Source organism: Microtus oregoni, unplaced genomic scaffold (assembly GCF_018167655.1).
Source record: "Microtus oregoni isolate MIOR12 unplaced genomic scaffold, Mior012 000017F_ref0000208, whole genome shotgun sequence".
Classification (NCBI taxonomy): Eukaryota; Metazoa; Chordata; class Mammalia; order Rodentia; family Cricetidae; genus Microtus; species Microtus oregoni.
In genome coordinates this window covers 13908782-13925219 of record NW_024543076.1, presented here as the reverse complement: position 1 = coordinate 13925219, position 16438 = coordinate 13908782, and the positions used below count along the sequence as shown (strand labels likewise).

General features: G+C 43.3%; 1 protein-coding gene across 1 annotated transcript in view; it reads left to right on the top strand.

The window, feature by feature from the left end:
* Positions 1 to 16438, top strand: part of Mdn1 (midasin AAA ATPase 1) — a 125961-nt gene that overhangs the window by 105950 nt on the left and 3573 nt on the right. The window contains exons 86-99 of the mRNA XM_041667517.1: positions 1089 to 1258; positions 1692 to 1835; positions 2466 to 2613; positions 4365 to 4681; positions 4877 to 5041; positions 5996 to 6097; positions 6988 to 7195; positions 8581 to 8748; positions 9726 to 9883; positions 10866 to 10955; positions 11796 to 11911; positions 12482 to 12656; positions 15619 to 15692; positions 16135 to 16249. Coding sequence (XP_041523451.1) covers positions 1089 to 1258; positions 1692 to 1835; positions 2466 to 2613; positions 4365 to 4681; positions 4877 to 5041; positions 5996 to 6097; positions 6988 to 7195; positions 8581 to 8748; positions 9726 to 9883; positions 10866 to 10955; positions 11796 to 11911; positions 12482 to 12656; positions 15619 to 15692; positions 16135 to 16249 — 2150 coding nt within the window. The remainder of the gene's footprint in view (positions 1 to 1088; positions 1259 to 1691; positions 1836 to 2465; positions 2614 to 4364; positions 4682 to 4876; positions 5042 to 5995; positions 6098 to 6987; positions 7196 to 8580; positions 8749 to 9725; positions 9884 to 10865; positions 10956 to 11795; positions 11912 to 12481; positions 12657 to 15618; positions 15693 to 16134; positions 16250 to 16438) is intronic.

Sequence of the window (16438 nt, the reverse complement as noted above, 5' to 3'; positions counted from 1 at the left end):
AAGTGGCTCAGGGAGTAAAAGCACTTGCCTTGGAAACCCTAGGACCCTGGGTTCAGACCAGAACCCAGCATGGATATCTGTAATCCCAACACTCGTAGTGGCAGATGGGAAGCATTCACAAGGAAAGAACCCTACAAGCCAGTAGCAAACTAATCTTACTCAGCAGAAAAATAGACCCTGTCTCAGAAAGTAGGAAACAAAAGCTGACGGCTGTGGTCTTCCTGACCGCCACACACTCACGCTCATGAGTGCTCACACACACACAGTAATAGTCAAAGTATAGTAGATGTTTGTTACTAAACTGTAAGAACAAAATAAACACTGTTAAGCCTACCACATGAGCCACTTAATACTAGTGTATTTTTCCTGTTTGCGGCATATAGGCACATACATAGACCATACTCGGTTCTGCAGTTGGCTTTTGTTTGAAACATCTTATTAGTATTCCTCATAGCATTATAAACATGACAATATAATTTTTATAGCATACCATCATCTGCCATGCTTGTGCCATAATCTAGTACTTAGATCTGATTATTGTCAAAAGCAGAGACTTCTAACTTGAAATACAGTGTCTTATTCTAAGCAAAGGTTTTACAGAAATGAATGTGAACTTACAGTAGAAGAAATGTGTAAATGATCGCTATTGAAGCATAAGAATATACCTATCAGCAAAAGAAGCCAGCTGAATAAAGATGAGGGCAAGGAATTTGTCATCTGATGCACAGTTAAATATTTGAACAAACATAGTAAAGTATTCAAAGAAAAGATCAGGGAATGCAATGTCTATTCATAAATACAAATTGTAGCTAAACCTAAGTGTGGCTTCTAGATCCTGTAAAGTGTCCTTCCCAGCATCAAAACCAGGCATCCCAGCAGCTTCTCCTACTCTTTATTCACACATGAAAGTCCTTTTCCAAATGATTTACAAAACTTGTTAGAAATACTTGGTGTCTTCCCATAGTGTTCTATAGAAACAGGCGGTAAATCCTAATGACACTTTGGCCAGGAAGTATCTTTGCCTTTTACACACAGACCTGGATTGGTTGAGGGACCTGCCTAACTAAGCTTAGCATGTTCCCTTTCAGAAGAGGATGATGAGAAATCTGATAGTGAGGATGGAGACCTGGATAAGCAGATGGGCAATCTCAATGGAGAGGAAGCTGACAAACTAGATGAGAGACTTTGGGGAGATGATGAGGACGAAGATGAAGATGATGACAGTAAAGCTGAAGAAACAGGACCAGGAATGGATGAGGTAATTAAGAGTCCCCCTGCCAGAGTTCAGGCTGCAACCGAGGAGCTGGTCCTTCCATACCCTGCTGTCTACTGCTTTTCCTTTTGTTTCTCTTCTCTTTCTTCCATCTCTTTCCTTCTCTTGTTCACACTGAGAGCTAATAGCAGCCTGTCCTAGTCCTCCCATGTGTTCTTATGGAGGAAGGAAGCCAGTTCTCCCAGTGCAGCTGCACCCCAGCTCCTAGCTGAGGATGGCAGGGCGGGTGGATAAGAGTATGGTGTGTCAATCAGACCCACTCCACCCTATTCTTGCTGCTGTGAGGGCTGTCTGCCCATCGTGAATAGTGCCCAGTCATCTCTGGGTTGGGCCTAACAGCAGAAGTCATCTGTATCTTAGGGCCAGTCCATCTAGAAGCAGTTTCTTGGATGTATGACAGTTTTCTTTCTTCATTTAGGAAGATTCTGAGCTTGTTGCTAAAGATGACAACTTGGATGCTGGGAATTTGAACAAACATAAAAAACATCAAAATGAGAAAGAAGAATCAGAACCTGAAGACATTGAAGAAGGCCAAGAGAAAATTAATGAGCAGATTGATGAGGTAGTGAACATTTAGAAGTGTTTCAGTCTCCTGACTCAAGACTGCAGTTCTTTGCATGTCTTACAACATTTTTTTTCCTTCCTATTTATTGCTTCCTTTTGCATGCTTCATGGAAGAGTATGCATCAGAGCGAAGCATGGTAGCATGCACTCTTGTAATCTTAGCATTCATGAGGCTGAGGCAGGAGGACTGTGAGTTCCCATCCATCTTGGCTGCATAGTTGGGGAGGAAGATTGCAGCATTTTGTAAATGTATCTTGTTTGTTTGTTCGTTTTTTTTCAAGACAGGGTGTCTCAGTGTAGCCTTGGGTGTCTTAGAACTTGCTCTGCAGACTAGGCTGGCTTGAACTCACAGAAATCCACCTGCCTCTGCCTCCCAAGTCCTGGGGTTAAAGGTGTATACCAGCACCACCCAGCCTTGTGAATGTATCTTAACTATTGGTTTTTGCTAATGTAAGTTTTGGGTTTTAACATAACAGAGTCTATATAGAAGATGAAATTTGAGGTTCTAACATGAAAGACTGAAAAATACTATTAAATGACTAAAGTGTGCTAGTAATATTAAGAAATTGTGGTCTTTGGTTTTGTAAAGAATTTTTGCTCTCCCTGTTCTCTTTCTGCTGTCTCAAAGAGGGAATATGATGAGAATGAGGTGGACCCCTACCATGGCAAGCAGGACAAGTTGCCAGAACCTGAGGCCCTAGACCTTCCAGATGACTTGAAACTTGACAGTGAGGACAAAACTGGTGGGGAGGACACAGACAGTGAGGAAGCAGAAGGTACGTCTTCCAGGGCGCCCATAGCTAGAAGTCCGCGGCACTGGGCAGCACTGATTCCTTTTTGGCCAGTGGCGTGACAGGGTCAGAAATACTGTTTTGCTATCTCCATTCTAATTTGAGTAAACCTATCACGCATAGACCAGCACACCTCTTTCTCTTCGGTTGCCCCTTCCCCTCTTTACTGTTTGAATCGCATTGACCGATGGTGTTTTTTCGCTACTCCTCTTTCTTCGGAGCCACCACTGTGCCATCTCGTGGGTCAGTGTGCACACTGTGCAGGTTTAGTCTACCAGGGCTTTTGTGCAGCTCTTCTAGAGGAATGAGGGTTTCAGCTACTGCCTTCGATGTCTCCATCTTAAAATACGAAGTTGTGATATTGGAGAATGAGCGTGAATAAGAATAAGCTCAGGAAAGTCTCACATACTGTGGCAGTAACCTGGAGCCTCTGCTAACCCAATTCAGGCGTAGGGATCCCGCTAAGGGTAACAGGTGGGAACTCATTTGTGCTGATCAGCCTCACAGAAGGACGCTAGGTAGCTTCCCTGATTTAACTGAGTTACATACCTAGGAAAGCTAAGTTTATGTATAATTTTTAGATATGTTGAGACAAAAAATGTTACAAAGACTGATTAAAAGACCATTTATATAAAAATCTTTAATTTGGAATTTGACTTTATTTTGGTTTTTCAGGACAGGGTTTCTCCGTAACAGTCCTGGGTGTACTGGAACTTGTGTTGTACACCAGGCTGGTCTCAAACTCACTGAGGTTCGCCTGCCTCTGTCTCCTAAATGCTGGAATTAAAGGCGTGCGCCGCCGCCACCCAGCTTGGAATCAGGCTTTAATCCCAAGTGCCAACAACCAAGCACACATAAAATTACGATTAAAACTACTAAGGGTATAGTATGTTATCCTTCTTAAAATACCCATTTTATTTAGGATCTTTTAGACCTGTGTATATGAACCAAAGGACAGTTATGTTAGACAGTTACTGGCTAATAGCTTTCTGAAGTATCTAAAATATAGGGAAACACTTATAAGTAAAATTTGGGGCCTCAGGAAAATGCTTGATCTGCTAGCATGAGAAGCTAAGTTAAGCTCAGCACCCATGTGTATTTGCCTGCTTACATCCCTGTACCACGTGGTGCCTGGTGCCAGAAGAGGGTATTGGGCATTTGGAACTGCAGTTAAAAAGTTGGTGAACTACCTGTAGATGCTGGAAACTTACCTCCGTTCTCTGGGAGCCATTTCTCCAGTCCCTCCTCAAATAATACTTTAAGCTTTGTTGTCCATAGTTCTCTCTTGCAGATACTTAGCTCTGTTGTTACAGAGTAGCAGCTGTTGTAGGCAATGAACAATTAAGTGGGATAAACAGATTCCTAGGCCTTGAACAATAGAGCAAACACATAAATAGCATGTATTTGACTGTGTTCCCAGAAAACGTCACAGACAGAAATGTAGGAAACTATTTGATCTGTGGGCTATAGCTTGCCAATGCTTGGCTTAAAAAATAAGACTAAAACATTTTTATATGTGTATGTTATGTATACTAGTATTTTTGTCCACGTGCGTGTCTGCACACTGGAAGATGGCATTGCATCCCATGAGGCTACAGTTATAGATAGTTGTGAGTCATCATGTGGGTGCTGGGAACTGAACCCAGCACATTTAGAAATGTGGGCAGTGTTCTCTCTTATCTAACTACCTCCCACGTTTAGAAATCATGAGTTTTAAAAATTGTTGTTTCTGTCAGAAGAGAATCCTTTGGAGATCAAAGAAAAAGCAGAAGATATGGAAGAAATAAACCACGAAACTGAAGAGCCTGAGGCTGATGGGAATGAAGGTGACAGTCCACAAGAACCTGAGGAAGGCGCTGGGGAAGGTGAGGAGAATATGGATACAGGAGCTGCTGAGCACGACAGAGATACAGCCAGCCATGCAGAAGAGCACTCTGAGGAGGAGGAGGAGAAGAAGGAGGAGAAAGAGAAGGCAGAGGAGGAGGACAGGGCTGCCACTGATAGAGGTGAAGAAAGCAGTGCCAACCCTGCTGACCAAGGTCTCCAGCCCCAGGTACTGTGGGATATGGAACCTTTCTTGTATTAAAAGTAGTAGAAGAGACATGTCATTTCCAGCAGAATCTTGTAAGCTATTTCTTCATTACTACAGAGTCTGCTCCATACAGCATCTCCCCCGCTTTTTAGCAAGGAGTAGGGCATCTGCTTCCTGGTAGGCCATCCCCAGAGCTTATGTGTTTTTCCTCTGCAGAAGGAGGAAGAGGAAGGGGAAAAGTCTGGTGGTGAAGAGGAAGTCCCAGAGGCCGCAGAGAGAAAGGAGCACGCCTCCTGCGGACAGACTAGTGTGGACAGTGTGCAGAGTGTAGAGGCTGTGGAGCTAGCGGGGGCTGCACCAGAGAAGGAACAGGGCAAAGAGGTGAGACCCCGTCCCCAGTGTCTGTCTGTCTGAAACCATGTTCTCTTTGGCAGGTTGGTGTATATGGTTTCTGTTGTCTTTTGTTATTGTTGATGTCTAAAGAATCGTCTCCCATTCTGGCCTTTTTGTGTATCCTTCTCAGGACACACAACAAGAATGTGTGCTGCAGACTGTGTTTGAGTGATGTGCTTACTTTAAAATAGTCACTAGACTTACAGTTCTGTGGATGCTTTAGTTTTGTGTTACTTTTCCAAAAACTCCCCAAGAAGAAAAAGGTCAAATTTGGACTTCACGCAGAAACCTGTGCATCTAATGGTATTTTGAGTTTCCCCTGTTGTTCAGTAGGCTTCTAAATGTTCTGGTTTTATAAGGAAACTATTCCGTCTTGGCCTAGTGGTAATGTGTTCTAAGGGTATCACCTCAGATGGCTGGTGCTGGTGCTGTGGGAAGAAGGAATATCACTGAATTGCTCCTTCGCTGCTCCAGGCCCAGCCCTCCCCAGCAGCAGCGGTATTCATCATCCCACCACTATTCATTGAGCACTCATTAGGTGCTGAACATGTTCATTAGTCAGAGCTCCAAGAAATAGATGCTATTGTTCTGTTTTCTCCATCTTATATTTGAGGAAAATAAGCCTTGGTAAAATTCAGTGACGGCCCCTGGGGATGTAACTGGTTGATGATTGAGCCTGATCTGTCTGGCCTTCAGAATAAGACCTTATGCTCCCATAGACAAGGAACAGTCAGCAAAGCCAGGGCCCTGGATTTATTTCAGTTTTGTGTTGCTGTCCACAAGCAGGGCTTCTGTTAGGGGTGGAATTCTGCATCAGGAAGGCACACAGGGGAGTTACCCCCTGAGACTAGTGGGCACTGAGAAAAGCTGAATCCATTGCAACACGGCAGCCATTGCTTTAATAGCTTCTCCCCTTCTCCTTTTCTGATTCGGGTTTCTTAGGAACATGGGACTGGAGCTGCAGATGCAAACCAGGCAGAAGGACATGAATCCAACTTGATTGCACGTTTGGCCTCCCAGCGACAGACCAGCAAAAATACACAGGTTTCTATCATTCTTTGGTTAAATTTAGATGAGGGCAGGTAGGAAAAGTGAAGAGGTTTAAAAGCAAATGATGGGCTAGAGAAATATCTTAGCAATTGAGCACTTACTAGAGGACCCAGGTTCTGTCCCAGCACCTATGGAACATGGCAGTTGACAGCTGTCTGTAACTCCAGTTCTGACCTCCATGAGCTCTGCATACACATGAACACACATACTGACTGTTGAAAAACCAACAGCAAACGACCACATTTCTAGCCTTGGCTCATTTACCAGACCTCATAATTAGCCTTAGAAGACCCCGACCAGGTTTTTCCAGTGGCTGCTGCTCCTGCTCTAGAGCTCAAGAGCTGTGTGCAGCACCAACAAACCAGGCTTACTCTTGACATTGCCCATGATTTTTCAGACTTAACAGTTTTTTAAAATATATTCATGCCCATGAGATGACTATACTCAAAAAGCAAACCAACAGTCTCCTAAAAGCCTGTATGCTGTTCTGTCCCTAAACCACCGAGGGGACCTTTCACACAGAGAGTCAGTGCTACCAGTTTCACTTATACACATGATACGTACGGATGTTTCTTTGCTTTCTTAACTTTGTTAGTTATATCATAGATCCAGTCATGGTGGTATGTACCTTATATCCAGCATTTGGAAGGCAGAAGCAAGGGAATCAGGAGTTTAAAGGTTATCTTAGCTGCATAGCAAATCCAAGGCCAGTCTGAGCTTCAGAGTGGGTGGAGGGGAACCAAAACACAAAACTTCAGTGAGGTGTTTCGAATTCCACTGTTGTGTGGCTATCCCTGATTAATCTCCTCCCAGGGGATGAGTTTTGGTTGTTTTGAGGTTTTGTCATTGCAGACAAGGTTCTGATGCTCTCATTAATCCTGCAGAGTTTTAAGAGGAAACCTGGGCAGGCTGACAATGAACGCTCCATGGGTGACCACAATGAGCATGTGCATAAGAGGCTGAGGACTGTGGATACAGACAGGAACCCTGAGCAGGGCCTGGCCCAGCCCCAGCCCCAGCCTCGGGTGGAAGACTCAGACACGTTTGAACATGTTAAGCAAGGCAGCGATGCATACGACGCACAGACTTACGGTATGGTGGTGGGAATACTCTTTTACTCACAAAGCGATCTCTGACATTACACAGTATGACTGTACATGCCAGGCAAAGTAGAAGAGGGGAAAAGGCTTTTTAAACTGTTTTCTCTCAGTACATACAGTATTTGTGTAAGGCAGAAATACAACTTGTTTCTGGTACTAAAATAACGGTATCCTGGGGTAACCCTTTGTCCTCACAGACAGCTAGTCGCATGCTATAATCCTGGTGCTGACTTTCATTTCTTTGCATTGAACATTCTTGAATGTCCTTGAACGGTGACCAGCTATAATAGAAACTGGAAGGAGAAAGTCAGTGGCCAGTCACCCCAGTTCCTGTCTTTCAGTCCTCTCTTGTGAAGTGAACAGAAATGATTATAATGCTTCTTCTTGTCTCTGACTGTATTTGGAACAACAAAAGAGAAAGTTGATCACTGTATATATGGTTGGTCCAGATCCTTCCGCAGGCTGGAGCCTGGGCTTGTTTCTTCCTTACCGTAGGCTGTGTCTCGTAGCCTCTCATAAAGCAAGACTCCACTGTGGGGCTCTCCATAGATCCAGTGGGGATCCAGTGTATAAACACCGGATGACTTGAAGTGATGGGCAGTGAGTAGTGAATGGGACCTGAGCTCTGGTTGTTAACTCGGTTGGTAAGAGTGCTTCCCTAGTGTGCCCAAAACCCTGGATTTGATTCCCAGCACTACATAAAGCTAAGTGGGCTGACTACTTCCCCATCACTCCAAAGCATTACAAGTTCAAGGACATCCTTGGCTACGTAGCAGACTTGTGGCCAGCCTGCGCTATGTGAAATCCTTTGTTGTGGGAGAGAAAGGCAGAGACTGAATCAAGCCTAGTCTAGACATAGCCTTGGGAAGAATATACTCAGCTTTTGCTCTATGTCAGAGACATTGGAATTCTTGGTTATATAATTTCTCAAATCTCTGGGAGCCATGAGGTCTTCAAATTGAACTTGTCCAAGATTAAAATGCTGAGACTCTTTCTGTGCCCTGTTTTATATTAGTTTGTCTACTTACAAGTTTCTCCAACCATGGTTCCAGTAGCTGCTCCAAAGTCACATGCCCACACTCCACACCGTTTTCTGTTTACATCAGTAAAAACCCAGATAAATGCCTGTTTCTCTTGTTATGTGTATGTATGCATACTATCTCTGTATCTTCTCTAGGAGGTAGACAATGGGCAGTTACATCAGTAGGACAGTGGGAGCTGTTCAGGCCCAAAAAAGTGTCTTGAGTCCCATGGTTGGTCAGTGGCAGAACCAGTATTAGTAGAACTTGAAAGCCAGAAGTGACAGACTGTAATCCATTCAGCTTCGTTTTACTCTGCGAATAAAGTAAGTTTTCTCCCTCCGTGCATTGTTGGCAGATGTGGCCAGTACTGAACAGCAGCAGACGACAAAGGACGCTAGACAGGATCAGGAGGATGAGGAAGCAGAAGATATCCTCATGGATACAGAAGAGGAGCTGCTCAGAGCAGAGGACACAGAGCAGCTGAAGCAAGAGGCAGTGAAGTCAGACCCTGCTGCGGCCTCTGGTGAGCCCTGAGGAGGAAAGCCCCAAGGCTGTCTAGTTCTTTTTTTTTTTTTTTTTTTTTTTTTTTTAAATATTTATTTATTTATTATGTATACAATATTCTGAAGGCCAGAAGAGGGCGCCAGACCTCTTTACAGATGGTTGTGAGCCACCATGTGGTTGCTGGGAATTGAACTCAGGACCTTTGGAAGAGCAGGCAATGCTCTTAACCACTGAGCCATCTCTCCAGCCCGGCTGTCTAGTTCTTGCACTGTAGTGAAATCTGTTCTTTGTCCTTTCCTATTCTAATCTCTGATGTTGGCGAAAATAATTCGCCTATCATAATCTATTTGAGATACAAAAGAAGGTCTTGCAGAATATCCATCATCAGGTAAAACAGAATTTCTGAGAAATTCATGTGGTTTTTTTTTTAACATATATGGAAAAACAGAAGAAGTCTGTCTACTGAAGTTGCATAAAATGTTCTTGATCATTAATTATAGAGATTGTTTTTTAATTACATTAAGGTACAAGCATAGAGGAAGGAAAAATATTAAAGAAATAAAATGAGGAAATGTATATGAAAAGATTTCATGGCTAACCAAATTCTGTTACAAGGCAGTTTGCTATTTTGGTCTTTGAAATAGGATTCCATGATATAGCCAGGCTGGCCTAGCACGCACAGTCTTCCTGGGTGTTCCAGTGCTGACAGTACAGGCCTGCACCACCACATACACAGTCATGTGCTGGATGTGCATACTCTTTAAACATAAATAGCTTCCACCAGGATAATAAATAAAAATTCTAAAGGTTGTAGCAGATTTAAGAGTTTTTCTTCTGCCTCATTCCTGTTGGCAGTGACAACGGAGACTACAGGACGTAAGGAATCAACATGGAGCAGAGACAGGTGGAAGTTGTTGAGTGAGGGCAGGCAGTCGTGAAAGATCAGTCTTACCTAAATAACGTGATAAATGAAACTATATCTTTCTATGAATACAGGCTCTCATGAGATGGATATGGACACTCAGACAGTTAAAACAAAAGAAGACCAAGACCCAAGAACAAGCACCTCTCACCAGGAGACAGAGAAACCAGAAAGAAGCCGGGACTCAACCATTCATACACTTCGTCAGTTCCTTGTGGATCCAGTTTTCCAAGTACTGAACTCACAACTCTGTTAATTTTTAGTTTAAGTTACTTAGAACTTCTATGGAATAGCCCTTTGTTTGGAATATCAATTCTTATCAAAATTGTTAAGAGGACTTTTGGTGTGACAGCAGTCTTTTAGTAAATACATATATCCTTTGTTAAACTATGAAGTCATTCCAGACTCATCCAGTGTGTGGCGCTGGTTTTTAGCATTGGCTATTAGGGTGACAGTGTTAAGGACAGCTAACAACCCATGACATTATGTAACAGTAACTTTACTTTCTGTATAGGGAGAAACGTTTGGGGAAGGTGCAGAGGTGGTCAGTGGGGTCTCTGTACTTGAGTACAGGTGGAAGCCAGAGGACAACCTCGGGTGTCCTTCATTGCTGTCCACTTTTTTCCTTTTTGAAATTGGTGTCTCTGACTGGCCTGGAATTTTTCAAATAGGCTAAGGAGGCTAAGCAGCCAGCTCCAGGGATCCATCTATCTCTACCTCCTAGTGTTGATATTATGTATCAGGGCGCCTGGCTTCTTTTTGCATGGGTTCTGAGGCTAGAATCCAGGTCATGCCTGCAAGACATGTGTTTAACTAACTTAGCCATCTCTCCATCCACACGAGGAGCCTTGTAGCTGATCCTTCCCCATAGTAATTTGACTTCATGGAGATAGAGGTTATCAGAAAGTAGGTGACTCTGGAAGAAAAACCCCTGATGTCATCTGGTCTCCACATGTACATGTGCGTCTGTGTACACATAAGAAAAGAAGTCTCAGTTTATTTTGTTTGACTAGGCTGTATTTTAAATGATGAAAGTTTTACTCATCCATGTGGTCTTGCAAACAGGAAGTGGAATCATTTGATTGCCCCCTTAAATTTGTCTAAGTTGTGAGTTCAGACATACCTGCAACAAGGTCACACCGTAGAAAGACAGCCAATGATAAGATGTTGATTACAGCCTGGGCCACCACTTACCAGTAGCTTTTCCTTCTTAGCCTCTTTTAAAAGATGTCAGTGAGCTGAGACAGGAGATGGAGCGACAGCTGGAGACCTGGCAGGCTCATGACTATGGGAATGCAGAAGAGGTAAGTCAGAGCTTTCTTTCCACAAAATCATTTGCCTGAGTTTTTAGGATACAACTCAGTAGGTTCTTGGCTCCAGTTACATTGTAAAAGGGAGAGACCAGTAGAAAGTATAGTCAGAATCTAATTTAAGCCTGGGCATCCACTGTTTGTACCTGCTTTGCCACTAGAGCTACAGTCTCATTAAAGCAGACATATGTATTTGGTTCCTTTAATTTGCGTTCCTGGCTTTATAAAGGAAGCTAGGGAAAAGGTCATGCTTGTGGTCTTGCAGATCTTCTAGATCTTTGCTGCTGTGGAGTGTCTTTTCTTTAATGGTTTAACCTCTAAATATAGAGGTGCGTGTGCAAACCTCTTTTCTGTGTGTATATCATCTTTCTAAATATAGAGGTGCGTGTGCAAACCTCTTTTCTGTGTGTATATCATCTTTCGTCCTACCTGTGTATATCATGTGTTCTGCCCATGTGTCCGTGGATCGGTGCTGCTGCGGGGATTGCTATTTGTTGTCGCTTTCCCTCTGAAAACTGGTGAGAGCTCAGAGTGGCTACATCAGTCTCACCCAGAGGTCCTCATTCACACATGCCGCTGTGCAGGGCATGCAGGTCCTGTTCTTTAGGTGACAGGAGGAAAGTGTTGATTTGTTTGTGAGTTCCCATTAACTGGCCTATTGCACCCTTTTTCTTGGAACTGTAGGTTATCAGTTTGGGGGCAAGGGAACATTTTTATTGATTTAGTTGAATTGCTACTTGCTGAGAAAGGCTTTAAAGTGCTTTTGCCAAAAAAGTTCATGCAAGTTCTTTTCTGCTTCAACGGTCTAATAATAATTCTGTTTTGCTGTCCTAGGAGAAGGCTGCAGCTGAGATGTGGCAGAGTTACCTAGTCTTAACTGCATCTCTTTCACAACAGCTGTGCGAGCAGCTTCGTCTGCTGTTAGAGCCCACACAGGCAGCCAAGCTGAGGTAAGTCTTTCCTCTTGAGGCCCTTTAGAGGTCAGTGTCAACCACTTCTGCTATCTGGGCACCAGTATGGTGTTCGATACTGCTACTGTCCCCTGCTAGCTGCACGTAGTAACCGTGTGTGTGTGCTCTTCTGTGGGAAAGAAGTATATGCATGAAGGCAGCTACATTACTGCTGTGTGGGAGGGAACAGCCTTAGATGTGGTGCTGTTCCCTGTGTTCCCTGTGCTGGTGTGGTGTGACTCAGCCAGGACTAGGGCCACAAAGATGTGGTCAAAGTCATGGTCTAGAACAGGAAAGAGAAGCATATAGGACTTTGTTTTTAAATACAGAAAATTATATTTTCTAATTTTATAAAATGTGTCTTAGCTTTTCTGGAAAAACTTAGTTACTGCAGTCAGATCTTGGACCAGGGCTCTAGCTGGCGGTCGGAAGACTAGCCTGCAGTCTTCAGTGAATGGTAGCACCTTTGCCCGAGGACTAGTTACTTGACACTCTAGTTTTAAGTTATTACTAACATGATTTTTGTCTTAAATCTGAGGCATGGGACTGTGTTCATCTTTCCTGTAACAGGGGGGACTATCGCACGGGCAAGCGGCTGAACATGCGGAAGATCATTCCGTACATTGCCAGTCAGTTTCGGAAAGACAGGATCTGGCTTCGGAGGACCAAGCCCAGCAAACGGCAGTATCAGATTTGTTTGGCTATTGATGATTCTTCCAGCATGGTAGACAACCACACCAAGCAGGTGAGGAGAGCGAAATCCAAGCCATGCTGTCCAGGCTGTCGAGTGTATCCGGACAGTGGGCAGAGAGGATGCGGTGACTGGGCCTAGAATGGTGTGTGCTTTTAAGGCCTGAAAGGCAATTCCATGATGGCACAAATACTTTGATCCCTTACTGTTTTTATACTGAACAGTGTTTATTTTCTATAAAATGCAAAAATTAAGCTGTTTTATTAAACTGTTTTGATTGCATATCACATGGTTTCTGAAACCATTGTCTATTTGGTTTCTAGGGGATTTTGTTTTGTTTTGTTTTGAGGGTTTTTTACAGTGATGTTATTATCTAGCATAAGCCAACAACTGACCTAAAATATGGGTGCTCTCCTAGAAAATCTTAGTAAGTACCCTCTTGTCGGGGTCCAGCCCCAACATAAACTATCGGGAATAATTGAGACACAGTTTACACAGCAGTATCAGAAGGGAGTCCCAGGGTTTATTTGAATCCTGAAGATCACCCGTGTTTATTCTTAAAACAGCTTTCATCTCACAAGGGAAACTGAGGGGGACGTTCATTAGCATTTTGCTTTCAGGGTAGCAGGTCTAAAGTCATGTCCACAGCTCTGTCACTAGCTTGGAATTAACCCCTCTTTTCCAGTCTGTCCCCATAATTACAAAGAAGGAGCAGGAGAACATCAGCATATCCTGACCTCAGGAGACAGCCAGTCTGAAAGTGCTTTTAGCACCTCGGCTGCTCTTGTGGCTTGAGAGCCTGTCAGTACAGTGCAAAAATATGTGGCCTGTAGGATATTACCCCACACCCTCTGAGTCTGGTCCCCATCCCACCTCACCATAACTTGGGCAGCTTATCAGTTTTATACTTTCTGGAAAAAGTTGAGGATTATAACAGTCCCTACCTCAGTGATAAAGATTAAATGTGTATTTAAAAGTACTCAGTGTAATGCATTTTTAACTAATTTGTTCTAAAACTGTGCTGTCGTTCATGTGGGTGGTGATAAGATTTCTCATTTTTGCTTTTTAGTTTTCTCACAGTTCTGTGTGGGCTTTATATCTAAGCTCTGTGTTGGTTGACTTTTATAGAAGATAAAAGAATTCTTTAAGATAATTCTGACCCAGAAATTGAAAAGTAAAGAAATGAAGGAGGGTTTGTTTTTAAAACTAAGTCTGTGTTCCCTTCATTCATTCCCTTGTCCTTTATCTGTAGACTACTTACAAGCTTGTTTAAAGACAGACACTTGATAGAGGAATGCAAGCCTTAACCGTTTCATTTACAAAGGCTAATTAGCTGTATTGGCCAGTTTATCATCTGTCATGTCTTTTTAAAGTTCTGTCTGTCAGCATATAAAACTTTGTAACTGAGTGTTTTGAATTTGAAATCTCTTTGCATTTGCTGCAGATGAAGACAATGAGCTATTAAATGCTAAAATGGGCAGTATCCAAACAAGGAAGAGGGTTAGCCATCCTTAGCTATTCCACCTTCCAAGGTCTAAGAGGAGAGGCACTGGTGGGCACTGATGTGGAAGTGTGGCCTTTGTGTGCTCTCACACAGACAGAGCTGCATGGGGGTACAGGAGGGAGTGCGGTGAAGACCACAGAAGTGCTCAGTGGGTGCCTAAGAAGACTATTCTTTTTAACTTACTCACACCTGAAATTTAGAACCCACAAATTGGCAACCTTAAAGCATTTCCTCCAAGCAATTATGAGTGCCCCTCCCCATTTTTGAGACAGAGTTTCCTTGTATAACAGCTCTGGCTGTCCTAGAACTAGTTTTGTAGACCAGGTTAGCCTCAAACCCAGATATTCACCTGCCTGTGCACCGCCCCCCCCAATAATGGTGATTAAAGGTGTGCACCACCTCCACCTTTTAGCTTTTGTAGCCATTTTTAAATAAATAAAAATTTTCTTCTTATGCTTTATTTCATGGTGAGCTAGCTAGATTTTTACTTTCTTTATATATAGGCAGGAATATTATTTTCAAAATACAAACCATTTTGTTTCAAGGGTTTTAGTTTATCTGGCTGACTTGATAATTAGTTTCTTTGGGCCTATCTTTAAACTGCATAGGGTCTTGGAGCAGTGAAGCACAAAAGAAAAACACTAAGCACAATTTTTTTCCCTCCTATTCAGGTGGAAAGGAAGAAATGTAAATAGGAAATTTTGAGGGTTTTCAGATGACTTCGAAAAATCAAGATGCCCCCTCCCTTTTCAGTTCCGTTTTCAAAACCCATTCTTTCCCAGCATTCTGAGATGTAGTGTCACGCTCCGGGGGTCTTGGCAGGGCTCATTTTCTCTGCCAGTTAAAGAATTAAGAGGCAGGAAAAATCTCAGGGGCAACAGATGGCAGCAGAGAAATCTCAGGCATCACATACAAAACCAGCAGTTGAGGGACGATGTTCCCTGGGCAGACACACAGAAAAAGACCCTCTACAGAGCAGGACAGGACTCAGCCGAAAGACCCTGGTGATAACATTTCCATCTCAGTTCTATAGTTAGACTGTATACATGAAAATGAATTTAAGCTGTTTTAAGTTTAGTTACATATGAAAGATTTTATGAACCTGGCAGTGGTAATGCACACCTTTAATCCCAGCAGAGGCAAGTTCAAGGCCTCTGGCTTGAAGTTACAGAGCAAGTTCCAGGACAGGCTCCAAAGCTATACAAAGCAACTGTGTCTGGGGGGCGGGGAAGATTTTATGTAGTCTCTGCTGTGGAAAGAAAGAAAAGTTGCATTTATGAAACATTTCTCAGTAGTATAGCAAGCAAACCATTCCTATCAGTGTGATGCATTGGAGTTGAAGCATCTACGATACAGAGGAGAGTCTGAGGGGCACTTCAGCCTGGGGGGGTTGTATGACATTTCGGGAGTGTTGTTCACTGTTTGCCATCCAGAAAAAATAATGTTTTGTGACATCTTAAAGCAAACTGGTTTAGAGGAGATTTGATGCCTTCAACTCTCTCTTCTTCATAGCTTGCATTTGAGTCTCTGGCTGTGATTGGTAATGCGCTAACCCTCCTGGAAGTGGGTCAGATTGCTGTGTGCAGGTAATGTTGCCTTTTAAAGCCTTTTTAAATTGTATGTGTATGGGTGGTTGCCTTTTTGTATGGCTGTGCATCAAATATGCATGCAATAGCCTTGGAAGCCAGGAGAGGCGCTTGATTCCTTGAACTGGATTTACAGGCATTTGTGATGGCAGGGCCAAACCTGGGTCTCCTGAAAGAGGTGCTCTTTAACCTCTTGGCTTAACCACTGAGCCGTCTTTGAGAAAGGGTTTCTTGTCCTGGCTGTCCTTGAACTCGCTTTGTAGACTAGGCTGGCCTCGAACTCTGCCTCTGCTTCCCGAGTGCTGGGATTAAAGATGTGTGCCGCCACCGCCTGGCTCTAACATTGCCTTTAAATCCCAGTGGGGAAATTCTGTTTCTAGCCTTTATTGATTTGATCACATGACTGTGGAAAAATCATTTTGTATCTGGTTTTCTTTTCCAGTTTTGGAGAGTCAGTAAAGCTGTTGCACCCATTCCACGAGCAGTTCGGTGATTCTTCTGGGTCTCAGATTCTGCGGCTCTGCAAATTCCAACAGAGGAAGACTAAGATTGCACAGGTATTCTCGTGAAGTCAGTATTTGTTTGCGTGAATTCTAAAGCTGGGGCATGGAGAGATGACTCAGCAGTTAGAAGGACTGGTTAGAGGTCCTTGGTTCAATTCCCAGCAACTACATGTTGGCTCACAACCATCTATAGTGGGATCTGATAGTGGTGGAAATGCAGATAGAGTACTCATGCTTTTTTTT